This window comes from Dunckerocampus dactyliophorus, chromosome 3, assembly GCF_027744805.1.
Source record: "Dunckerocampus dactyliophorus isolate RoL2022-P2 chromosome 3, RoL_Ddac_1.1, whole genome shotgun sequence".
In the NCBI taxonomy this organism is placed as follows: domain Eukaryota; kingdom Metazoa; phylum Chordata; class Actinopteri; order Syngnathiformes; family Syngnathidae; genus Dunckerocampus; species Dunckerocampus dactyliophorus.
In genome coordinates this window covers 23,002,788-23,030,649 of record NC_072821.1, presented here as the reverse complement: position 1 = coordinate 23,030,649, position 27,862 = coordinate 23,002,788, and the positions used below count along the sequence as shown (strand labels likewise).

At 40.7% G+C, this 27,862-nt stretch overlaps 1 protein-coding gene across 4 annotated transcripts in view; it reads left to right on the top strand.

Moving 5' to 3' along the window:
* The window catches only part of LOC129178391 (C-Jun-amino-terminal kinase-interacting protein 1-like), a 61,956-nt gene extending 46,773 nt beyond the window's left edge, over positions 1 to 15,183 (top strand). For all 4 annotated transcript variants that reach the window (XM_054770593.1, XM_054770596.1, XM_054770594.1 and 1 more), the window contains exons 6-12: positions 1,865 to 1,940; positions 3,660 to 3,832; positions 7,684 to 7,787; positions 7,937 to 8,053; positions 8,725 to 8,795; positions 8,970 to 9,068; positions 11,436 to 15,183. In XM_054770593.1, the coding sequence (XP_054626568.1) occupies positions 1,865 to 1,940; positions 3,660 to 3,832; positions 7,684 to 7,787; positions 7,937 to 8,053; positions 8,725 to 8,795; positions 8,970 to 9,068; positions 11,436 to 11,508 (713 nt within the window). In that variant the 3' untranslated portion in view covers positions 11,509 to 15,183. The remainder of the gene's footprint in view (positions 1 to 1,864; positions 1,941 to 3,659; positions 3,833 to 7,683; positions 7,788 to 7,936; positions 8,054 to 8,724; positions 8,796 to 8,969; positions 9,069 to 11,435) is intronic.
* The last annotated feature ends 12,679 nt before the right edge of the window (positions 15,184 to 27,862 follow it).

The window sequence follows — 27,862 nt, the reverse complement described above, 5'->3', positions numbered from 1 at the left end:
TGATGTAAGCGGGCATCGTAAAACGAGCGGTAAAACACAACACTGTGTAAACACACTCACACAGCCGCACTAGCATGCTCTGTTAAACTAAGCTAACCCCGCTGTCTTCCATTCACGCTCCATAAGAGAGGAGTTTCAACATTTTTTTGCCAACTTTTGGCATGTTTAATTCAGGAGGGGGCCGGTTAGTGTTTGTGATGATATTTCGGCACGATTGAGAAGTCTACCGGGGAAATACGTCCGCACACAAACATTCCTTCTCCTCAAGATGACTCACATTTTGTCAATTTCCATAACATTGTGTTTAACAATAAATTCTGTTTTAATTGGCCAATTCCGTGATTCCGAAATCATAGGGTCCTAAGATTAGTAATTTCCTCATACCACTTCATCTAAATGCCCCAACTATAGTCTCCAATTATTCAATAAAGAGCAGAAATATGCCAGCAAGATTACAAAGCCTGCTCAATGCATGAAAATAAGATGGAAAAGTAACATATAAAAGAGGAGGGGAAGTCTGCACTCATTATTAACACAAGACTACAAGAACACACATCTTCCCCTTTTTAAAACAAGTATTTATAGGAACAAACCCGTGTTCTAGTAGAGCAATACAATCTAGTAGCATATATGGGCCACGCATGTCAACTGTAGGCTACTGGGAAGCAACTTGAGAGGGTTGGAATTACGTTGTTTAAATCAAATTAATGATTGAATTAACACAGACTTAGTAGATAGAAGTAGATATACATGCTATATTCACTATGTCTGACATGGAAGATAAGCTTTCACAGCTGTTTTTTTGCCTTGTTTTCTGCTATTTCATGTCTTTGTGCAACACACCATGCACACTCACACAAGTAATGGGGCAAGTAATTTCAAATATTCACTTAAATCTGTGATTAAAAAAATATGGAGTGTGTATGTGGTCATTGTCATTGTTTGGCCCACTGCCGATCACCAGAAGTGACGCAGACTGCATCAAGGTCACATGGCTGAGAACTAGCTATAGTGAAGTATAGGGCAATATTTATTATAAAACCATGAAGCAGCACATCCACACTGCAGGTAATTGTGTGTAATGCTGTCTAGCCAAACTCACGTCATGGTTTGAAAAGCTTCTGTTGATATAATGCCACAGAGGCATTAAGACAACAAATGGGATTAACCTCTCCCTTGCAAATCGTAATTTTACATGAATCTAATGCAAAATCATTTGACCGAGGTGTTGCAAATACCTTTTCATGAATGGATTGGTTTGATTTTCTTTAAGCAGCTTTGGGTTTTTCTTTTCATAAATTAAATGCCACCAGGACCATGAATGCTTTTCCATTTGTTGAAATGCCAACATTCAGTACATACTGTACATGCTAGCCATTTACCTTTTAAACATCACCATCTTTTTTAATTTATCTGTCACTTGCACGTTTTATGCATAACAATGAAAAAAGCTCTGTTAATAACATGATTTGAGTGTTTTTCCAAAGGAAAGATGAACATCCTCCATGAATGTAGGTGCAGGTGCGTGTTAAGAAATGAACACTCATTGCAAGACATTGGCAGTATAGGTTTGTCCACCCAGGTGTTCCCATATGTGCTACACCCTCATTAGAGACTCCACAGTGTTTGTTTGTTATCAGAGGCATGCAGATGTCTCTGGGGCATGTGGGTGGAAATACACAACACTAATCAGTTTAATGCTCTATTAAAGAGGGACATGTCATGCCTGAACAACTACAGTACTGTAAATTGTATGTAATTGGACTATGCAATACAAAGTAGTAATTGTTTGTTTTGTTCATTACAAATGTGTACCTGTTAGATTTTGATGTGATGAATCTCCTTGGTGTTTTTGTTGTTTTAGGTGCAGAGTCTTTTGGCTTGTTTTCCTGCATCATAAATGGAGAGGAACGGGATCAGAGTCATAGAGCCGTCTATAGGTGAGGAATGCATTAACCGCAAATACTGTCCAGTATGTGTATTTCCATCCCTTTCAATATATGTTTACATTTAAATACAATTTACCTGCCACTGATACAGAAAGCAACATGAATTTGAAATACTTAAACGGAAGGAGGAAACTGGACTTCTTTGTGTATTTTTTCCCAGTTAGAAATTAAGGAAACAATGATGCCTTTCTCAGGGCAAGAAACTTTTTCATTGAATCACACAGGATAAGAAAGCCAACCGATAATCCAGATTATCTAAAACATTTGATTTGGCAGGAACATGAAATATCCCTAATAAATGTGTGCTTACATAACCACCACGGCCTCCTGATCCAAGGGTTTGTCTGGACACTTGTCACTTGTTAGGTAACAGTTGCCCAACAAATGTCAATCCTTTGTTTTCCTTATCACAAAGGATTTGGGTTTGACCACTCCAGACCACTTTGTTTCTTTGATTATTCCTTATGTCCTACTTATGTTTGGTAAAAATACTGCGCAATTTTCAATCCTCTGAAGACTTTTAACTAATGACATAATTGGGATAAACTGAAAGGAAAAAAGTTCAAGTTCCCATGTACTGAAGTCTCAGAGTTGTTTGTTGGCCAAAATTTAGCATCGATGCTGGAATTTAGTCAACCCTAATCGGAAGAAGCCATTTTGTGTCTGTAGCTTTAACGGAAGGGTGTCCAAACCTTTTCCACCGAGGGCCACATACTGAAAAATGAAAGGATGCAAGGGCCACTTTAATACACTTTTTGTAAACCAACACATATAGATATACTAATAAGTTATACACAGTCATTGACAAAAATATTAGACCAGCCTTGATTCTACCGTTTATTGATCCATTTTAATGCCTGGTACAAATAAAGGTACATTTGTTTTGATGTATCTAGCAACTTCCATGGTTTTCTTGATAATAACCAAAATCACTTAAGTTCTTACATGAATAGCTATAAAAATGTACTCTTATGAGCTATTTTTGTTGTCAGTGTTATATTTGTCCAAACAAAGTTACCTTTAGTTGTTTCAGGCATTAAAATGAACAAGAAACTGAAGAAACAAGGGTGCTCTAATCATTTTTTCCATGACTGTATATTTCAAGAAAAAAACTGCATCTCAGCATTGTGATATACAAGGGTTGTGAAAAAGCCTATTGTTAGTATGAACTTCAGTCTTTGCCCTTTCCCCCCCCCCCCCCCCCCATTTTTATAGTTTTTTTTAATATTTACACTGATTTCTGTACTTTAAAATGTCAGCAACAAAAAGAAAATTGCAAAATTCTATAGTGTTAAGAAATGTGTGAGAGCCAGATGCAGACATCAAAAGAGCCATATGTTCCCGACACTTGCTGTAGGGACACATATTCTATTATAACTTCATTAATCCATTAGTCAATTTTGCATAGTAAGGGACCTTTTAAAAATATATATATATAATTGGAGTGTCTCAATACTTTTGTCCATAATGTCTGCAGTACATGCTAATGCGATAACAGACACCAGATGGCAGTGTGACGTTGTAGCAGCATGAAAACCTCAGGCTACCAAATAGTGGAAAGGAGACATTGCCACACCACATGATGGTGTGACAATGTTATGCACAAGTACAAGCAAAACTAGATATTCTACTGTCATTGTCATGTTTTTAAAGAATTACAAACTAGCCAGTTCATTAAATTAAATTCCTTAACTTCATCCATATGTCCAGATTTGTCCCACGGCACGATGATGAATTAGAGCTGGAAGTGGATGACCCATTGCTGGTGGAGGTCCAAGGGGAGGATTACTGGTATGAGGGCTACAACATGAGAACTGGTGCCCGAGGGATCTTCCCAGCTTACTATGCTATAGAGATGACCAAGGAAGCAGACAGCTTCAAAGGTAATAGAATACGTCAAGGAGGCAGAAACACTCACATTGGTCGCAAGCTTTTCCTAGTGTCATTGCTAGCTTGACGTTGACGTTCTCGTCCGATTTCAAATCAAAGTGACTGTTGGAATTATTAGATCAAATTCAGCTTCAGCACCATCCCCTTCGCTCTTCAATTGCCATTGTTCACTTGCGAAACGATCCTGGTTTAAAAAACTTTAAAAATCATTTTTTGGCCAAAAATCAATGACTTTGCGGGGCTGTGAACGATGAATCAAGAAAGCACCTGCCATGTTCTTTTAGTCCTAGCAGGAAAGTAACAAATAACTCATATTGATGAACTAAACTAAATTATATTCTGTCATGCCTCCCCTTGGAGAAAGACATTTTTTCACGTTCCCCTGATTTAAAATACTATTGAGAACCTAGCAGTATTTATAAAATCACTGTATGAGTTGCTGGCACCAGCCTTGAATGAATAAATACAAATAAACATACTTGCCATCCTTGAAGAAATTTTAGTATAATATGCCCCGGTTGGCGTATTTTATTTCGAAAATTTCCGCCAAAACTTTGCCTAGGTTTGTGTACAATTTTCGTTTTGCGTACAATATGGCGCATGTCTTCTCGTGTTACACTGCGTGATTCCAACGGTGTTTCCTAATGTATTTTTATCACAAAACGGCCTTGTTAACAGCTTGTTAATACACAGAAGCAGGAACCGGAAGTCGGCTCCGTCACCTGTCTATGATGTCATCATTGGTTGACTGTAATTCTATGCTAACTAACACAGTTACGCTACAGGTCTAAAAAATGTTAATACAAAACACGTTTTTATAGTTTTACATGCATAAAAACAATTCTAAATGCATAGAAATGAACCATAAAAAAGATAAATGAACATTTAAGGTTACTTTTACCTTCATTGAAGACGTGATTGTTGACAAAGACATAATGTGGCAGCAAGATCAACACAGACACCACCTTCGTGTTTTACCATGACTTACAGTATTTCCTGAATATAATAGTGTTTCTCATCTTCTTTATCAAAATGCTGACGCTTACATCTTTTTTTAGCTCCATTTTGGGTTATTTTGCAGCTGTGATAAAAGAGAAGCAGAGACGTGGTGTAACTGTGTTAGTTAGCAAAGAAGAATCATCTGCTGATGACATCATTGACTGGGGTCGGAGCTGACTTCCGGTTCCTGTTTCCATGTATTAGCAAGTTAATACGATGCTAACAAGGACGTTGGTTATAAAAACACATTAAAAACACAGTTGGACTGAGTGTAACACGACAAGACACGGGCAATATATTGTACACCAACCTGACAATGTATGCAAACCGAGGCAGATTGTGTCATGCATTTTCAACTGAAAAACATGCTAATCGGAGTGTACGCTAACCATGGTGTCACTGTACTATTGAGAACCTGTTGTATTTATTTGTTTGTGTACAACCAGTGTATGAGTTTCTGGCACCAGCATTGTTCAAGCATGAATAAATACACTAACAAGACCTTTAAGACATTTTAGTACAGTCGTCCCTCGTCACACCGCGGTTCGAATGTCACTCCCTCGCTCTCACAGTTTTTCAACATTAATTAATTAAGAAATGATTGCTGTTTCGCGATTGACTACGGTCTATTATTAGTTTAAAAAAACTATTGAAAGACAAGTTAAATGTAATATTCTGGTCACTAGGCGTCAGTAATGTTACATTGATGAGACGTTACAGTACCTTAGGTACAACAATGCATGGAGTCAGCCATGGCATGTCCGACATGACAGAGGGGGAAAAAAAATTATCCTCCTATGCTGTGTGGCAGTGGTACATTTTTAGCGTTTTACTTTGTCCTCCTTCCCCATTCCATTTTCGTAAGTTTAGAACAAATAAATTGGAGGCTAGCTCAGTAGCTTGCTATATGCTGTGAGCGGTAGCCGTCTCTTAAGTCCCTGCAGTGATCCCGTAGCCCGCGCATCAGTGTTGCACAATGTAGTGTACACACAGAATAATAGGAGTTCAAAGGTGACTATAGGGGTGTTATTTCATGTCTAGAGGGTTCTAGTAATGGTTAAAAACACATATTTAGAAATTCTAAACAGGTTTTCTATGCTCTAAATCGGAAAATATTCCTTTTATTAATATTGAAGCCTACTTTGTGGAAATTCAGCCAATTAACTGTGATAAATGTGGGACGACTGTATATAGTAGGGGTCTCAAACTCCGTTTACCTCGGGGCCAATGGAGGTAAAGTCTGGGTGAGGCTGAGCCGCATCAAGTATTGGGAGTGATGCCAGCTTCCAGCATGTTTTGTGGTACTTGTTATGTGTTTCGAGTTAACATAGTTGTTTATTATTCCTCATAGCAGTAGTTGAGTTTACTTAGCTGTTACATGTTGTGCTGTCATTTTTGTGTTGGCACCGCGATTGTAGCTAGTATTGTTACTCGTGACCCCCCTGTTCATTTCACTGTTTTACATGCTGACTGTGAGTTCAGTGTTGTCTTGTGCTTGCCCCTTCAAGTGCTCCTGCACTTGCACAGGCTTGGCAGGTTGCACTTACACTAATCTTTGATGTCAAGTAGGGGGCCACAAAATATGTCCAGGGGCGGGCCATGGGTTTCAGACCCCGGGGGCCCGTTGCACGAAAGTAGGATTCAGAATAAACGAAATCCGGAATAAACGACTCAGCTGATTTCAAACCAATTCAAAACATGAGTGTCTAGGCTTAATTGGTTTTCACTTTTTACATAGCTCAGTCTTGGTGGATGTCATAAGACGAAAGAAACCATGCTAACGAAGTATTTTAACAGTCAATTATAAAATAACCTCACAACATATTACATTTTTGAAGTATGATTAATGACTATTTATGTTCATACATTTAAAAAATAACTACCACAGTACGTGATGTCGCAGAAGCGCTGTCGTAAAAATTGGCTAAAGGAGGAAGTGACGTTGTCCTTGCGCATGCACGGGACCGATTGCGTTCCTGGTTCGTATTGCGCTCTGACAGGAGTTTCCAAGGTTTTACGCTGCCGTTTCGACATGTTTAGTAGTGTTTGTAAGGTCCCTATTATCAGCCAGCGGTTAGAGCGGCACTTCCCGTGCAAGGTCCTCCCTACACCATGACGCAGAAGTCTGGGAACAGCGAGAGAGAACTACCACTTGAGCTACAGAGCCGAATATTCAACGTCCAATGTGAAACTACCTTCACTATGTCTACATGGTGTTGTTGCGTTTTGTTCTTCTTGCGGGTGGCACGAGTCGAGTGGCAACCAGCTTTGAGGCGCATTACTGCACCTACCATGTTGGAGTGTGGCTCAGAGTTACGAATGTGATACGGCAACCGGATCGGCCCGATCTCGTGGCAGAAGCCGATATTATTGGATCTTCGCAAATACAGCGGATCGGCAGCCGATCCTGAGGATCGGATCGGGACATCTCTAATTAAAATGAATGATCACATTTAAATATTGACAACGGGTGTAGTTGAATGTGATAACAATGTGTAGTGGGCAGTGGAATGACTATTAGTTTCCATTTATGGTGCCTGTTGACTGAGATAAGGGATGAGATTACATGGATTCTGGACCTTAGCCTGGTCTGGAGCAGGGTAGCTCCAAAGAATAAATCTCCATGGTAACTTTTGTCAGAACATATCCCACTTTCCACTACCCCACTTTTGTGCAACCGGATCGCGGATAAATTGAGCCAGGATAACCTAGATATCCCGGTTGAATCCCTTATCCTAGTTTTGTGCACCCTCATGGGAGCCCGCCACACTATTTGAGAAGCACTGATTCACTGTGATAAATGAATGCAGTATGATCATGCCTTGTGTGGCTCATGTCCTTCCAGCAAAGAGCAGTGAATGGATGGACAGGTATCGGCTGAAGTTCTTGGGCTCAGTCCAAGTGCCCTACCACAAAGGAAACGATGTGCTGTGTGCAGCCATGCAGAAGGTCAGTCCCTCTTAAGAAAAATTGTTACATTAGCAGAAAGTGGACCATGATTTGCATTGCACACTAATGTGCTTTTAACATTTGTGTGTATGAGTGCTGAACATCTCAAGTTTTCATTTGTTTTCATCAAGTCATTTGTTTTTTGCCAGATTGCCACCAACAGAAGAATGACAGTCAAGCACAACCCACCTTCTTCCTGTATCCTGGAAATCAGTGTGAAAGGAATTAAACTGGCTGTTGAGGAGGATTATTACACCTGCCAGGGCGTAAGGCTAGTTTTTGGTCTTTTATGTGCACTATGTAATGTCATGACGTCTTGTAAAATATCAAATTAAGCCACTAGAATCTCTCTTCACACTGACGCTGTGTCGCCCTCATGTGGCCACGTGCAAACATTATAGGCATGTGGTATCTAAAAATGTAATAGTGAAATTTTCAGAGCAAGAATTGCATTTTTATTGTTCATTTTTAAAGATGAACGCTCATTTGCAAGTTCGACTTCATATTAAGTATGATGTTTGTTATACATATACAGCACAAAGTACAACAACAACAAGATTATCATTCTCAACCGTAGCATGTATGTACATGGTTTCATAAAAGCTAGCATCTAATGTGTAAAACAAACGAGATATAATTTGCTCATAAAAATAGTTTTAAAATTTTAATATGGTCCAGTACAAGTCAAGACATTTAACACTGAAAATGCACCAGGATGAATCACAACTCAACAAAATTAGATGAAACGTGGTTGTTGAATGGAGCATTATTGCAATTGAAAATAATTGTAATGTTGCCATCAATGTTTTATATGGAAAATACTGCTGCATGAAATACTCCATTGTGAGATGCACCGCGTCCCACGTTTTGATTTGACTTTAAAATAATGGTCCGCCTCTGTTTGTGCTTATCTCCACCACTCCTCTCTCTTTGTCAGAGCAACGAGTGCAGTCACTTTTTCCAGTTAAAGAACGTCTCCTTCTGTGGTTATCACCCCAAAAACTGCAAGTAAGTCTATTAAATATCATTGTTCTCTACCATACCTTGTTGTCATCATGAAGTAATAGAAAGTAGATTATTCCTCCACCCCATGACAAACCGTGACACCTGTCCATCACCCTCTAAAGCGAGAAGAATAACTTTGGAGTGATGACTAATGTGACATTTGTTGATTTTCTGCAGATATTTTGGTTTCATAACCAAGCACCCGGCAGACCAGAGATTCGCCTGCCATGTGTTCGTGTCTGAAAACTCCACCAAGCCTGTCGCAGAGTCAGTAGGGTGAGTCTGTGATTGACTCTTTTGTAATCATACACTTACTGACACGCAAATACCTTGTTTAACTTGGGTGATCCTGGTGGTGGGGGCTCGGCCTGGCTGTGTGGGACGGGGCTAGCTGGGTGGTGGGAGGCAGTCCCTCTCCTTTCATGTATTCTCAGTGACAATTGCACGTTCACACATACGCGCACATTTATATACATGAAGACATGCACACATACACAGAGATGCCTGTACACACGTATACAGTATGTACATGCGTACTTCCCCACATAAAGGCCCTGTCACACCTTGACCATTTAGCCAGCGCATGCCCGAGGTGATCATTTTGATGGCATACATTGAACTGTGGACGTTTTTTTCAATTTTGGGCGTATACATAGTGTATTCATAACGAGTTCGACATATACATGATGTATTAGTAACTTATATAGAATGTTTCTATGACTTATAGACAACTTATACCAACGAATGCGTAGCGTGTTGCCGGCGTTCACAACTTATGCCCAACGCCAGTCTAACTTATGCAAACTGCACGACGATGACCTGCCGTAGCCTATAAAAAGTCTGCCACTTGATGACTCACCTCACTAGACATCGCAGTGTCAACATCACCATCATGCTGAAGAAAATTTCCAAGACCGTTGCCAAGAAGTATCAGGGCAGTGACGGAGGGATCCATCACCAGCCCCAGCCTCCCCATCCCACTGTCACACTGATGGAGATGAGGCAGGTTGTAACGCCTCTTCCCGTCCTGTTAGTTCCATTCTCCAAAGTTGTTTGGGTATTATTAAAGTGTTGCACTGTGCAATAACACTTGAAGGAATACGTTTATTATTGTTCATTGCTGGGGTGTGGTGTCATTATGACGGATGATCATGTTTTTCACGGCTGTCTTTTATACTCATTTGGAAATAGTTCTATTTTTTCCAGCAAACATGAACTTGGACAGTAACATGCTGTATCTCTCCATTCTTTTTGAATGTAAACACTCCTATGCACTTTATGTTGACGTGATCAATAATGCTTGATTAAAACGTGCATTGTTTCTCTCTGCCAAAAAGCAAAGCAAAAAAAAAATAAAAAATTTAGTTCCATTCCCAGTGTCACAGTGCCCTCTACTGGTCAACATGTAGCTGTATAAACATAGATTATAAACAACACAACAATATGCACATCTGCTCACCATGAATTCTTGAGGAGTTCTGATAGGTTCCTCCTGCGAACCCCATTTTTGTACCCCAATTCCCCTAAACGCTGCCAACATGCCATCATACGGTAGGTCAACGTTAGCAGCACGTTCAATTAAGTTCTGGGGTTGTTCGGAACGCGTCAAACACGTCTAAATATGTCAAGTGCCTTAGAGGTACGTTCGATATAAATTACACATAGGTTCAAAGCACGTTAATCATAGGTTGAACAAATGTCTTTGGTACTCTTGATATTATCTTGATGTATTACGACTTGTGTGTAACTTACAAATAACGTGTGTGAACGGGCGTCAACGATCGCATAACTTATTGCCCGCGTATGCGGGACGTATGAATTATACGTTGACATACGTCAAAGTTTTGTGCATGCACAAAATTTTAGGTCGACTTGGACGTACTACGACGTATGCCGGCGTGCTTCAGCGTGCTCTTAACTTATACAAAACTTACCCATAACTTATTTGACGTACACCAAATTTTTCATACGTTGGCCTAAGCTGGCTAAATCGTCAAGGTGTGACAGGGCCGTAGCTCACTGATTTATCCAGGGTGTTCTTATGTTCTTGGTTTCATTATATTCATGGTGATGTCTGCAATATGATTGTTGTTGTTGCTGTTGTTCTTGCCACTCTCTGTATTGTCCACCTCTTGTCCCTGCACTCCCTCTGTTTTCTTTTCTCTTCTTCTCTATCCCCTCCTGCTCCGATCCGGCCGCTCCAAATTTGCATAACAACTGAACATTAAATAAAGTCAACAAATTCTGTATAACGGGGGAAGAGTATCTTGCAATTTTCCCTGGCAGAGCAAATCTGTTGAGCACATAAGGGCATTTAGATCAACAATACTATCTGCCCTAATGGCTGGACAGGACAAAAAAAAAGCACAGAGACCAGTCCAGGTTGTACCCCGCCTCTTGGCCAAAGTCAGCTGGGATAGGCTCCAGCATACCCCCATGACCCTAATTAGGAAAAAGCGGTGTAGAAATGAATGGATGGATGGATCCAACCTGAGTCTGAGTCGTTCATGCTGATACATGTCACCAATGTGGTCTCTATATCATTGTAAATGCCACAAATTTAGATCATTTATTATTGATAAGCACTTTTGACACTATTCCTTGGACACCTAAGGTAATATCTTTTTTCTTTTGTTTCTCCAGGAAAGCCTTCCAGTTCTACTATAAAGAGTTTGTGGAGTTTTCATGCCCCACAGAAGATATCTACTTGGAATAGCCTAGTCCTGCCTTCAACCACAGCCCTGTACAGTACACTGTATCATAACATGATGTTGCATGAAGGACACATCTAAAAAATTAACAACACATCTGATGAACAAGCAGGAAAAAAAGTGGAAGGGACTACAGTAGATCCCTGCTATTCACGTTCCTAGACCCCCAGTGAATGGTGAAAAAACGCGAATAACAGACGCATAAAAAGCCTAAAAAATATGCCTCTCACATTTTAAGGCACGTTTTACACTTTACAAGCATACAGCATACGGCATTGTATGTACAATGACACAACATCACGTCTTGTCAAGGCATCTTCCTGCTGGAAAATGTTGAGTGAATTGACTTGTGAGAACGCACCCTCTGTTGGATTAATAGCTACAGCGCTTTTTGTTGTTGTTTTTTAAATCTAATTATTAACAACCTAAGACTGTGATGTGCGGGGCAGCGAATGCCGAACCGCGAACAAGCGGGGATCTACTGTAATATTCAAAAGGTTTGTGTGGTGCGAGGAGGTAAGAAGAAGCCAAGAGAGTGTCAAGAAATATGCAAAATGGCGTCAGTGATGATGAGGTGATCACAGGCTGTCCATGAAGAGCACACGTCACTGCAGCATTTGCAGTGCTCGTCAACTAAGTAGCAGTCACCTCAGCAGGTGGGAACTGAACTGCCTTGTAGTTGCACTCATTTCAAGAAAACGTGTGGTATTAGGAGATGTGATACAAGTCAACAGGGGGTGACTTTTTCTGTGACCTTGAATAATTAGAGGGCATGTATCAACCAATGAACATCCTTGCATTAAAGATGATCACACACAAATCAACACGACAACAAAAGAGCAGGCAGTGAGTTAGTAAGCAGTGCTTTTGGTTCCAAGCATCTCTGAAGCGCATACTGGGAAATAAGTAGTAGCGGTAAACTACCAAACAAATAGACACCGAATTGGTGCCATTTGCTTTTTAGAACTCTCACAAAATGAACTTCAGTTTCTGTCTTTTTTTAAAACTCTACATCTGATAATACACATTAAAATGTGTATTGGCCCATCTCAGGCAATTTTGTTTCATTTTTGTATATTTCATTGTAAAGTATTAATTTTAGGACATGGGGGGCAGGCAACACATTCTATAATGTCATTGTCCAAGGTAGCTAATCTTTAAAATTATATTTATTCAATACGCAATCGGAACAATTTGCACGACACTTCGCTAAAAAAAACATTTTATTATGCATTTATTCATTTTGTTTCCTGGCACTGATATGGTCAAATGGTTTAAAATCGATCACCAGGGATTGCAAGTAAGTGAACATATGCTAGCCATCACATCACTGAAGACTTTATGGCGTTTCAGTCCAAAACTCAGATAACTCTTTCATAATCCCGCAGGGCACTTGAAGGAGCGTTCAGCTGCTTTTTAGAATCGGTGTATTTTTCTTCATTGTCTTGTTACAGCATGACATCACAAAAGGTGTTCAAATAAGCAATAATGTGGTCCGAGCTTGCGTCGGACAGAAGATTCATCCCAGGTGGCATTTTGACATCATTTCAAAGTCAAAATCAAGAAGTACACAAAGATACAGCAGACCCTCTGCAGCAGGTACATGGGAGCAGAAAACTTCACTTGTAGTGCCTCTTTTTCATTGAGCATTGGGACCTTCCTCCATCGTTATCACAACATTTGAAGTGATTCTAAATGATGATGCTATTGAGTGTGTTTTGAATGCAGATTGTGATGTTAGTGTGTTTGGTGTGATTTTTTTTTTCCGCACTGCCCCTATTGTGCTTCACTGCAACAGTGCAGTATGTATTGTAAAATCTACAGAGTGTATGAAAACTCAATTCAAAGCCGGGACTCATAGCATGCCTTCTTTATAAATATGTTTCTGTTTGTTTTGGAATGAAGGTAATCAGGACACAAGCCAAAGGGAAGGGTGAATGACAACACAGTTGTTCTGCAGTGGGGACAAAAAAACAGATTTCTACATCTTCTGTCAGGAACGCTCATTTGTAAGAGATAGTTTTATGGGATCTATATTTAACACAGAATGTTTCTAAAACAGATAATTCTCGATGGAGGATGTGGCCATCTCACAGCCCCCTCTGTTGAAGACATTGAACGTTCAAGAAATGAAAAAAAATCTGCTGTTGCTGCTGATGTTGCAACTTTATATCTTTTCCAAGAGCCAGTCAAGCAAGACAGTGGGGGCTGCATGAAGGGTGTACAAACATGTCACATAGAAATTATTTAATATCTAATTATCAACATTGTATTAATTCAATTGAGTGGGTGGAATTTCGCTTTTTTTGATTTTTTTTTTTTTAGGTGAGAATTCTTTATTTAAAAATGTAAGAACTCTTGTGTCTTGTTTTTATTACAACACTTGCATACCCCCACACAGGTGCATCATAATAAATGGCAATATCTTTCAAATAGGCCAATTCAAAAAGTGAAACGCTTATAATCTATAGATTCACAGAGCAAAATATTTAAAGAACGTACAACTAGGTTCTGCGCATGTGCAGAACGCGTCTACATCCGGTCATCCTATTTTTCGTCAGTCACGTGTTAGGCATGCGTAATCTACACCATCCAGCCATCTATTTTACAGCAGCAAGCAATATACGCCCCTCTTCCGCTACCAAAAACGTTAGTAAGAGAGATAGAAATTTGAGAAATAACATTTTTTTTTCTTCTATCATATCCATGGTGCAAGTGGACAATTTATAAGCCCTCTCTTCTATGTTCCATAAATTATTTTACGGTTTTTTTTTCGCCACTGAAGAAATACACACAAAAGCATTTGCTAGGAAGATATGTTTGGATGGATGGTATGTCCACGTTTAGAAAAAAATACTCTAGATTAATCCATCATTGCACTCTACTTATGGTTGTTTACATTGAAATATAACTGCATTTGATGTGTTCTATTCTCTATTCTCTTTGTATGTTACACGTTAGCGGATATGACGTTCACGACTGTGCTACGTACATTGCGTAAACTGTGCGTAGCTCAGTCTTGGTGGATGTCATTAGACGATAGAAACGTCCCCCTGCTAACGAAGTACACTCCTGATCAAAATCTTAAAACCAGTTGAAAAATTGCTAGAATTTGCATTTTGCACATTTGGATCTCAATGAGGTTTTAAGTAGAGCTACAGTATACAAAAGCAAGAAGGGGGAGTGAGACAAAAATCATTTGGAACGTGTTATTTAAACAAAAAAAAATGAAATAGGTTGTTTATCACCTGATCAAAAGTTTAAGACCACAGGCTATAAAAGCTAAAATCTAAAAATTTTAATTTTCTGTCAGGCATACACACCGTCATGCCCTCCTGATGGATAAGGCTAAGAAGCTTTCTCTTTTTGAACGTGGTTGGATTGTCGAGCTGCATAAGCAGCTATCCCAGTTGGGGTGCTTTTTCATTCAGTGGAACACTGGAGCTTCAGGTGGTGCAGGGTCATCAAACAGCGGCTGCTTACGTGCAGATGTTGCAGCGGGCATTCCTCATGAGGGCCCTCGTCTGTGTGGTAACAGCTGGGTTTTTCAACAGGACAACGCTGCAGTTCACAATGCTCGCTTGACCAAGGACTTCTTCAGGGAGAATAACATCACTCTTTTGGACCATCCTGCATGTTCCCCTCATTTAAATCCCAGAGAACATTTGGGGATGGATGGCAAGGGAAGTTTATAAAAATTGTATTGTAATTGTTTTCAATAAATTACTTTTTCAAAGTGCTTTTTGCCTCACTCCCCCTTCTTGTTTTTGCATATTGTAGCTCTACTTAAAACCTCATTAACATCCAAATGTGCAAAATGCAAATTCTAGCAATTTTTCAACTGGTCTTAAGAGTTTGATCAGGAGTGTATTTTAACAAGTCACATAAAATAACCTCCCATCCATTTTCTATACCAATATTACATACATAAAGTATGGTTATTCACCATTTATGAATAGCAGCTCAGAAGTACTTAATACCGGCGTTGCTACAACTTCTAATGATGGCCTAAGACTTTTTGCGTGGTATTCTATGTGTGACAAGAACATTACCTCCATTGTGACAATGTGGTGGTGGTGACCATACTTATGCGGCTCAAGGTGGAAAAAAGTTTGGACACCCCAGTTATAGAGGCTGTTTGATTAGCATTCTCGCAGTAGGTGACCATATTGCTTATGTTTTAATTTTTTTGATGTGACATCAAAAATAGAAGACTTGGCAGATACAAAATAACAGTGACGGGAATATCTTTCTGAAAATGATGCCGAATTTTATTTGATAACACAACAGGTAGGGACAACAGCATCAGTGGAGTAGCTGTAAAATGGGGGTGAAGGTGATTAGAAGCATCTGCCATGATGTGAATCATTTTCTTTCAAAAGTATTCATTCTCCAGGTTTGGATAATACTCATTTTCTGAGGTGGGTGGTGCAGGGACAGGGACAGGCTTCTGGCCGTAATCTGCAGTGGTAAATACATATATTACTTCTATTCATGATAGCGTACATAACATAACTTGATGTAAAAGACAGTCTCACCATCAGTAAGACTAACATACGGTTGGAGGTGGCTGGAGTCAAACAGCTCAATTTCCACACCATCTTGAGTTCTGCAAGATGACACAACATCCATTAAATGTGTCACTGCTCATATGGTTATTATATTGTAACTTGTAACAAACACAGCATACATGCATACTTTCCTGGGGGGGAAAAAAGTCATATCAAGTAGCTTCACCCTTTTTTTATGCTGAGGACAAAACTGTACCATGTTTACCTGCGCACCACAGAACGAGACAGACTTCCAGTGACCACGAGTGTGAGGATTAAGAGATGAAATGTTGTCATTTTCACGTATCCTCTAATGTTGAGTACACTCTGGATAATCGGAATTGAAAAATACAATATGGGTCAATTGGAAATGAAGACCCCAATGTTATTTAATGACATCTGTCTGTATTTGTAGCTAAACGTTACACTACATGCACACTCGGCCTTTATATGACAACAAGACATGACATGACAAGCATGTCATAAAGACGTGCAACAGAATATTGCTGATGTTTAATGATGTGTCCTCAGTTTAAAGGTGATGCAAAGCAACACCAATCAAACTGTATTGTCAACATCATAAACATGGTCGTCGTCAGGGCAACATTTTAACCAAGGTCCAGTGGATTTGAATGTTTTTCTATTCACCTTTTCTGTTTTGAACATTTAAACTTCAAGTACAGAATTCTGTGGATTTGTTTGTTCGTCCAATGTAAACCAAAAACATTACATCAACAATTAAGAACATAAATTGAGTAGATTTCAATTATGTATATTCATACACAGAACATACATCAAGGGGGGGCTGTAGAGCTTGTCTCTGCTCGTGGCCAAGACCAGCGATCTTGGACTGAGGAGCTCGACCATCCGGGAGAGCTCAGAGTAGAGCCGCTGCTCCTTCCCATCAAGAGGAGCCAGTGAGGTGGCCCAGACATCTTGTCCGGATTCCTCCCGGATGACTCCCTGGTGAGGTGTTCCGGGCATGCCCAGCCGAGAGGAGGCCCCAGGGTAGACCAAGGACCCGATGGAGGGTGGGAACGCCTCTGTGTCCTCCTGGTGGAACTGGAGGAGGTCGCTGGACTGGGAAGTCTGGACTTCCCTACTGAGACTGCTGCCTTTTTGCTTCACTGACAATGTTTTTCCCACAAGCCTTCAGGTTTCACACTTTGTCTTTTCACCTACAATTCCTGTCATTCTGCCGAAAGTGTGTTTAAGACCGAGTTTAATGGTGTTTGACAGTGATAGTGGATTATTATGACTCAATGAAGCTGCAATGAAAGCGTTCTAGTATTAATAGGAGACAGATGCTGTTGCAAATGTTTATGGTTAGTTCAGGAAATATTTAGCATGCAATGATCGTCTGTTTTAGACCCCCTTTAGGCTGTCCAAGTGAGGTCATCTTGCCTCATCTAAATCAAACACTGTTGTCACTTTGTAATAAGAGATTCCTGACTCAGGTTATGACCGCTTTATTTTCCTCGTAGCTTTGAAATCTACAGTTATCCCACTACTCAGCACAAAAGCTGACATGCTCATGCAAGTTATGATGTTCTTTTGGAATTATTTATTCTTATCAACTTTTGTTCCACTTGAAAGCTACCAAAGAGATTCATGTGACCGGGATGCACGATGGGAATCATTTGCCTGTCACCAATACATTGCACACGGATACATTGATAAAATATTGACTCTTTGACCACAGTTTGAGGTGTGCTTGTATTGCCAGCCAGAGGACAGTCGTCAGTAGTTATATTATGTCGTCCCTTATAATGCTTTCTGAAATGTGAGGTCGGTAGCCGCTGTACTGATGTGTGTGAGATACTGTGCACTTACCAAAAACTTTTTTAATTAGCTTCTGTACAATTGAATTGTACCTTTAGTTAGAATCAGTGCAATTCAACCCTCCCACCGCCCAGCATGAAGCACCACCTACGACATTCAGCTGACCCTGAATCATCTTGAACCTGTCTGTTTGAGAACAATGCTGCATTATTCATAGCCTGACTCCATCTGGCGAGTCAGCTCACCCTTCAACACCCCAGCACCCAACCAGCCTGTCAAAGACATGCTGGAGAGGACAGGAAAGGCCAGAATAACATCAGGAGGAGTTATGGCCTTGGTGTCTGTCCAAAGCAATGATGGTATGCATATTAATGGACACTTTCAAATAACTTAGAGAGAATTAGAAATGTATTGGTTTAATTGTACCCAATTTGAAACAGTGGAGCATGCACGGCTTTGTCACAGACGACTAATGGTGGACATTATAAAACAGTTGTTGTACGGCCATGTAACCACATGAGGGCGACAGTGTTTCATCGAGTTCATATCAACCAATCCTGACACTAACCGGTCCAGTGCACGCTGCAAAAACGTAAGTATAAGCACGATTACAAATCTGAAATAATGGTAAAAAAAAACAAAAAAAAGCATATGTGAGAAAAAAAAATCCTTAACGAGAACATTTATTCATCCATTTTCCACAGTCATGTTTGGCAGGACAGGAGCGAGTGCTTCTTGTCTTGCGCTCTTATTTTGGCAATGTGTACTTCCTGCCGGGTGGAAGAGGCAGCCGCTTCACACCTGGTGGCAGCTCAGCTGTTGCCAATTATCTTTAGTGGCGGTTAAAAGATCAGCATCGTCAGACGTGCGCTGTTTCATTGTCGTTATTGCCTCTGTTACCCTCAGTGCTGTCACGTAGAGTACTTACCTGGACTACCTGTACGCTGTTCACAGAGCCCTTTTTCCTCTTTTTGTTTTACACCATTAAAGAACCTTTATTTTTGCGAGCCGCCGCCACGTCTCTGCATATGGGAGTCACCCACTCGACAGCTTTAACTCGTGCCTGAAAGTTCGTGACACACTCCTTGTCTTCATTTGGGTCACTGGGGAGCCGGAGCCTATCCCAGCTGACTTTGAGCGAGAGGCGGGGTACACCCTGGTCTGGTTGCCAGTCAATCATAGCCTATAACCACTAGGGCACCCTGCAGCTCATGGGAAGGGAACATGCATTTGTTAATATGTAATGTGATATATACTGAAATCTGACCTGTTTATTAAGATAAGCAAAATAATCCCCCAACAGTGACAAAATGTGACTTGCCAAAACACCGCTTTACTTCGTTAAAGCGGTTTTACTCTTCACCAAAATGTTTTTGAACACAAATTTTACATGACATAGACATTTAATAAATGCCATAATTTGTTTTGAGTCAAATTATCTGTGCCATTTTTCAAGTTATTCAAAACCAGAAGTGGTAATCCACAGCTTCAATGGACTGATAACATAAAACAAATATTAATATTTGTCCAGTGATCTGTATTATAAATGTATTTTCTGTATGATTCCAGTCGTTTTTAGCATTTTAGTAAACATCGCAGAATTTGCACACTTCCAGATGAAATGCAGGGCAGAAAGCTAAGATGAGCGTCTCTTCTCGGCTTAGTGCATCAGCCCTGCCTGCCGCTCAGTTGGATCAAGGCACCTGCCAGTTTCTGTTTGTCAGCATGTCTCCAATAATTTAATGTTGCACAAACATGTATTATGCTGGCTACAGCCCATGTAATGCATTTAATGTAAGTGTGACATCATTATTACTGCCAATCTGATCATAAAATACACAGAAATGTCATACGGGAAAAGGCACTCGCAGTACTCGCTTCATCCTGATGGGTGGGAGCCTGCATGAGCTGGAAGGTGCTTGTAACTGCTGTCCTTCTGTAGAGAGGAAAAGCAAGTATTTTTGTAACAGCTGGAGAGCAGCAAGTCAAATGCAGAATATGTTTACGCTCTGCTGAATGAATGAATGAATTTTACTGCCAAGACGGAAGATTATATACCCAAGCTCACCAGGAGGTGATCAGACTTTTACAACAAAGTATCAGAAGTTTTCCTGATGACGGTTAAGGTGCAAGTACCTCATATACAGGTAAAAGGTAAGAACACAAATGTTTTACAGTTAATAAAACATTTAAATAAATGGGACTAAGACGTATTTGAAAACAATTTCAAGATATTTTTAACCAAAGTGAATATTCGCTGCTTTTTATTGTTCATATTGAGCGACGTGTATTAACATAAAAAACTCCAAAAGTCACTGACTCACCAGCCATGAACTTCGCTGCACGCCACTGATGGGTTCCTATCATTTTAAGTATTTAAAGTATAAAAAATAATAATAATAAATACCAGTGACAGCCAACAAAAAAGTAACCAAGTAAAAAAAGTTATTTTCGTCTACTACTTTTCATGTCCGGGACATTGTTTTTATCCCTTAAACAGGCAATGTTATTCGAGGGAGCAGTTTTAGGACGTGCTGACCTCATTTTGCTCTTCCGTTTAATGAGATCTATGTTGAAACCCAGCTATGAAAATATGGAGGTGAAGTGGAATCACGCACATGCTGGTGCATAAACATCACGGTGACCATGAAAGTAAACACACCTGCACACGTCTGGCAGTTTGTGTACTCACACGTTTAGATTTACACATCCGCCATGCCTTCCTGGCCCCTTTACCTTCGTCAAACCAAGCACAACTAAAGGTGCGAAACTCACTTATTGTCGAGGAATGTGCTAAATGGGGGGCCTATTCTCCCTTTTGTGCTTAAGTGTTTTTCTATGCGCTTGAAGTTACGCACGTTTCACTTATTCAGATTCTCCCATCCAGACTCCTGACACACCCGCCGCATGTTGAGAAGGGAGGCGGCCTTATGTGAGTCATTGAATAAGGAGGCGGACTTTGCCATGATGTCATTTTTTGGGGCTGTTTGAAAACCATGGAACGTGGACCTGTCCTAACACTTGTGAATGTCATTGAAATCCGTGAAAAAAGCGCACTTTCATTTCGCCAGGAAGAATATTTGGCTACATTGTAATGCGTAGACTTCTTACCTGTGCTTTTGCACGTGTGTCATCATGGTGGCGTGAGCGCGTGCACGTACGCTACAACCAGAGTGTCTTCTTCCTGGCTTGATGTAAATAGTGACTCTGCAGATGAAAGTTTGTTTCACTTGTTATATCGTGTAGCCACCCTCAAATTATGTGTGATGTTAACAGTTCTGTTAAGTCCAACAGTTGGTGTGAACGGTGGGTCTTTGGGTGTGTGTGTGTGTGTGTGTGTGCACGAGGGGGAAGAGTGACAGTTTGACATTCAGCTACATTTTTCTCATACGTTCTTGCTGATCTTATTGACGTAAGTGTGTGTAATTGTGGCCGAAAGCAACCTATTTTGTTCAATAAAGCAATTGTTGATTGATCACCTGGTGACAGTCATACTTTGAATGGATACAGACACCACAAACTTCAAGTGCAATATGATGTTTCACCTTCCCGGGGTGCTGGAATTATTTGCAGCGTCGGACAAAAGTGCTGAAGTCGAGGGGAGAATACGCTCAAGGCCTGATTTGACAGGGAACTCCCACATTTGCTCCACCCAACTTGCATGTCTTGAATGAAAGTGTGCAGTGAGAGACTAAAGTAGAGGGGGTGAAACCCACGCAGTCAGAATCTGCTGCGCGCCTTTTCCCGCCTAAGCAGATGTGAGAATAGGGCCCTGGGTGAATAATAAAAGCTTTGCAGAAGACATCTCTCTGGGGTGAAACCTAACCTATTCTGAATTTTTCATATCATAAAGCCTTGTTTACACTTGCACGCATTTTGTCCCTGCAGTGAGTGGTACGCAATTTTGCATGCCAGTGAGTAAATTGGTCGTTAACAGGTGTGAAGTAAACTGTGCGGGTCTGCGTGCCAGTGCGCAAAGAAAATTTTGAAATGTTGAAAATTTGTGGCACGCATTATTTCCGGAAACTAGTCATGAATGCAACGTGAACGCACCGCAAAATGTGCAAACAATGCGGCGGTGCGTATCAAAGCGTGCCTCTGTGTGTCTCATTCATATAAATGGGTTCACTTTTCCACCACCTCTTAGAGCAAGTTGGGAGGACTTCTCAAGTAATTCCTGTAGCCTGTGAATCTTTCTTGTGATTTTCTGTTAAAAAGTGATCATAGAAATGTCTTCTAGTCAGCAATTCCCTTTCCCACACTCTCTGTGTCTCTTTTTTTCTAGTTTATTGCCTCCTCCCAGCTTTTTGCACATTCTCTATCTGCAGCTGCGAGAAAATATAGACGTACCTTTCTTTCTTGCATGAGCTTCTTCTCTGGAGTTCAATATGTTGTAGGTCGCTTGCAAATAGAGGAATTAATGAAGCTAGGGGTGATGCCTGCTGTTGAGTCACGTCATGCGGGACCAAATAATGCCACTACTGCTTCACGGATGCGGGGAATTGTGGTGACAATGCAAACACTACTCAACAAGGTGTAAATAAGTAATACTGGAGCGTGGTGAGTTCGTGCCAATGCACACAATTTTTGTTCACGAATTGCGTGCAAAGTAATTCAAATGTAAACAGAATGCAAACAGCGCCCAAGCTAGTCTTCATGCCTTTCAGGCGTTCTACATTATTACCTTTGAATTTAAATCTACAATCTTGTTCGGGATCTTTTTGCAGAAACTGCCCAATATTTTAGCGTACAGAAAAAAGACCTTAACATCCTTAACCTTATGTGATTGAATGTGAATGCATTTAGAAATGGTGATGCTGTCACGCACCTTTATGCCATTTAATGTTTGGCGTTTGGTGTCTATTAACAACAGTGACACCTGAAATGTTGATCCATTAAGCTTAAGGGTAAAAGGCTGATTTAAGGATAGTGTCCCACAGCTGCCAGCCAGGGGAGTGGAACTTGTGCATTTCCTCACATTTAACCACTCACCTCCTGCTGCTCTTCTTGCTTGAATCCCACAGTGATCTTTTTGACAGTACCTTTTTTCAGAACCACAATAAACCCCCCCACCACCACCATCCTTGCATGCCCTTGCACAAGGATATGTGTCAAAGTGTAACATCATACTCCAAAGTATCACTTTGCCCCCCACAGGTTACATTCCTCTGTAATTATGGCGACTGTGTGAATGGATCTTCCATTGTGTGAGAGAGAGAGAGAGAGAGAGAGAGAGAGAGGAAAAAGGAAGAGTTTAAGGAAAAGTGAAGATCCATGCAAAAGGTGGATGTCGCACCAAAAAGAAGATCTAAAATCATCAGCGTGAAATCAGGTGACACAGAACTGCATCCAGCTCGTCCTTTTACATCCACATTCTTGTCTGACACACAAAGAAGCATTGTGTTGAGCTTGATCTGAGGCATATCACAAGCTACACACACACATCTCACACACACACACTTTTGGCCTTGAGCCACTTCTCCCATTGTGTAGCATTACGGCCTGACAGCTTTAATAGAATCTGTAAATTATTCTGTACAGGACAAAGATGAGTTATGGACTTCAAAAGGTGAGAGAAGAAGAGGAGACCGATCAACGAGGAGTGATATTGTGTCGCTTTATGGTCATGTGATCTGTGGTCAAATGGGACAAATGTGCACTATGGTTTATGTGTGTGTGTGTGTGTGTGTGTTTAGGTGTACAGCAGTGACGTGCAGTGAGGTTCATGGCTGGTGAGGCACTCCTTTGGAATTTTTACAGTTACAGTTTTTCTCCATTGGTTTGGGCTCATTCTTTCTTGAAACAGAAATGACATTCTCAGAATAACATGGACAAACCTCCAAACAGTTATTCACAACAGAATTCTCATAGATTTCATCAAATTGCACTGCATGTCTCATTCTCTAAGACCATCTTTGCAAATGATTACGTACACGTAGCTACAGTTAGCACAGTCAACCTACATTTAGCACAATTTCACAATTGAATAGATCTTGTTGATCTAAGCTGATCGCTGCTTCTCAAGTCCAATGGTTGTTCTCTCCAAAACATGGCATCATTTCATAAGTATAAGTCATCACAAGAATATACCATGTATACCATATATGAATATCTTGGAACTAAATCGATTAGGCGAAAGTAGAACTTGCCTGTAATGTGAATGAGAATCTTTACCCATACAGACGGCAGCGGGTAGACACCCAGGAAGGCGAGGGCGGTGTCCAGGAGAGGAAGGGTAAGGGGCAGCGACCAGTGAAGAAGTGTCAGTTGTAGTAGCAGTAGTAGTACTTTATTAATCCCACAGCAGGGAAATTCATCTGTTACAGCAGCAAGCAAGATACACAAGTAAAGAATGCATAGTGACATAGTGAATACAAAATGGTTCAGGTGTTGTAGAGCCTCATAGCAGTCAGTATGAAGGACCTGCGGAACCTCTCTTTCTTACACCGTGGGTGTAACAGTCTGCTGCTGAAGGAGCTGCCCAGGGAAACAACAGTGTCATGTAGCGGGTGAGAGGTGTTGTCCATGATGGATGTCAGCTTAGCCAACATCCTTCTCTCCCCCACTTCCTCCACGGAGTCCAAAGGACTGTCCAGGACAGAGCTCACTCTCCTGATCAGTCTATTGATCCTGCTCCTGTCCCTGTCCGTGCTGCCCCCTCTCCAGCAGCCCACAGCATAGAAGATGGCTGAGGCCACCACAGAGTCATAAAACGTCCGTAAAAGAGTCCTGCACATACCAAAGGACCTCAGTCTCCTCAGCAGGTGGAGGCGACTCTGGCCCTTCTTGTAGAGGGCGTGGGTGTTGACGGACCAGTCCAGTGAAACTCCAGCTTTAGTTACAGCACTTTAGGCTGCATATGATTGTCCCATTTTTGATGTATTAAACACATGTTCTCATTGCTCTGATATATGGAAGTTATTCTATGTTTGTGAATAAAAGTAGTTACAGTTTCCTTGGCAGTGTGAGTGCAATGTGTGATGTCAAACCTCGGATGCTCTTGTTACCGTAAAACTAAAATCTTGTTTTTTTCAGTTGTTTTCTGTTACGTAGACAAAAAAACGACTACAGTAACCACTGGCAAGGAAGGACAGGGCTAAGACTGAGGGGTGGACATCTGCCAAACATCCAAACATACAATTTATATGGGAAAGAAATGAAACATAAGTGAAATGTTTTGAGAGAGGTATGAGCTTCTGCAGGTGAACCGTGGTGTTGTGCTGAACCAGCCAAGTTTATTTGGCTAGAAGAACAAAGAGTGTTGAGAAAGTCCAGTCTGTTTCAGAAAATGAGCCAAAGCAATTGAGAAGGATCATTGCATTTTGGTGGCACTGACTACTTATATGAGAAAGGAATTAGCTTTGAAGCATGACTGAACTGTCTTCGGAGAGATATGTGTGTTTGCAAGTGAGCTGTTGTTTGGTGCTTAACTGTAAGACTGTTTGGCCAAGAATGGAATTTCGGTTTCAAGAAATGAGCCAAACCAATGGAGAAAAACTGTAATACAGGTTGCTCATTCAGAGGATAACCATAAAATAAATAAAATAAAACTCTCTTCAGTTAAAAAAAAAAGTCAAAAATGTTTTCAAATACAACCATTTTTTTTTTTTCAACTGAAGTTCTTACCTTTCATTCTGTGTGAAGTACATGCAGCCTTTACTTCCCCAGGAAAAGTTCCGATACTTTGTTATAAAAGTCTTATCACTGCCTGTTGAGTTTGGGTATAAAATCCTCCATATTGGCAGTCAAATTCATTCATTCATTCAGCAGAGCACACAAATATATTGAATGCATTTGATTTTCTGCACGCTAGAGCTAGCAGAAAGGACAAAAAACGCTGGCTTTTCATCTGTGAAAGGACGTCAGTGACAAGAAGCACCTTGCAGCTCACGTGAGCCCCACTTATAGAAATTCAACTTTGATATACTTCAGAGTAGTCAGTGTGCAGCTTGTACAGCAGTATATATTTACTATCCACTAAAAACGACTCACACAGCCATCATAGTCTAAACAGCTGGCAACACAAGTGAGTAGCAAGATAATTGTCTTGCCTACTGTCAAGCATGGTGGTGGTAGCGTCATGGTCTGGGGCTGCATGAATGCTGCTGGCACTGGGGCGCTGCGGTTCATTAAGTGAAGCATGAATTCAACCTCATGCTATGACATTCTGAAGCAGAGAATGGTCCAGTCCCTTGTAAAGGTTATCCAACGTGATAAGGAGCCCAAACACACCTTCAAGATGATAGGTGCCTTGCTCACGAAGGTGAGGGTGATGGAGTGGAGTGGCCAAGTATGGCTCCTTGAACCCAGTGGGCTATCTTCAAGTGGAAGGTGGAAGAGCACAGGGTGTCTGGCATTCAACACCACTGTAATATCATCATGGTAGAGAGGAAGAGGATTCCAGTAACAGCCTGTACAGCTCCGGTGGACTAAAAATGGCCTTTTGTGTTAACAGTTTTCAGTATCTTAAACAGATTAATTGGATTTGCATTATTTCTTAAGGGAAAGTTGATTCGGTTTCACTGTATTGTTCATCTCAATGTATTTAACATGATGGTGAATTGTGATTGTGTGCAAGTGTGGGTTCCTCTGTGTTATTCTGTCCTCATCCAGTTTATTCCTATCATTAACACACATGGTGTGACAAGTGTTTGCCCCCTTAGTCGTCATAAAGAATGGGCAAACTATTTTTGGGAGTCAAATGTCTCCCGTGTGTCCACTAACTGGGACATGAGAGAAAATTCCCCAAATTCCCCCAATGAATGGGCCTGGGTAATTAATCTCCAGCAGAGATTTGGCCTGTCCTCTGACACATGAGTGACATGCAGTGTGCATATGCGTACATAAAAGAGGTGTTTGATTGCTCCCCCCTCAGGCCTGCTCCATCAAGCCCTCTTCTTCTTTTGATGTTTCTTCTTTCTTTTTGCTTTTCTTCTCTTTTTCTTCTTCCACTGCCACCTGCTCTATTAGTCTTTTATACTATATGGTCTTTTATGCTGTAAAATAGATCATACAGTGAAGACGTCAAGTAGGCGTCAAGAGTACGTTGAGATACAGAGGCACGACACAGCACATATAAGGGATTGGATATTTTTAATTAAAGTGCTCATGTGACCAAAACAAGTTTGACAGAAACAATAACAACATGAGAGTACTTACTTAATCAAACGTTTTTGTCACACTGCCGTCATCCACCAGTAAACAACCATAAAATACGAGTGACATGAAGTTGTGATTATCACACGCCGCCCAGGGAGTTTTCTGAACGGCTGCCATCTTGGCTGTGACGTCACACAAAGAGACAAAACACGGCCTTGGACGCACAGCAAAGCGAAGAAAGAGAAATATCGACAACAATAACACAATAGTAACATTCACTGATATTGTTTTGGGATGAGGATAACACATTTAAAAAGTGGGCCACAACATTTGGCATGAAATTCTAAGACTCCTAGAATATATCTAGCAGAAAAAATGATTTACTTACTGACACTGACATATCGACTGCAAGATACAAGACGAATATCACTGTTTAGCTAGCAATTTGACAAAAAAACACATATTATTAGTATAAGATTCGTAGAAAATAGTCGAAAAAATGTGGATTTACTTGCTGCCATGTTAGCACGCTTTTCACAGTTGAACCTCTTCTGTTTTTTTTTTTTACTTTTTGTTTATTTCCATCTGTGTCAGTGCCTGGGTTTTCCCCGGTCTCGGTTGAGTAAAGATAGTCGGGACAGCTGATGGTAGAAGCACCCTCCATGAATACACATTCCGTCCCAATCTTTCTTTTTTCTGAGGCACAGTATCAAAGCGACTATCCTCGAAACGTGCCAAAATACAACACCAAAGACTCTGATGCGAATGGCATCTTTTGGAAATGTGTACAAGCTTACCCCGTGCTTGAGTGTTTGAGCAAAATCCTGCCACACAACAGGCGGGCATAATATCAAAAATACATAATAACAAAAAAAAATCAACAAAAAAAATGCATTCTGTTCCATGTTACATTGCTAGTTTCGGGTGG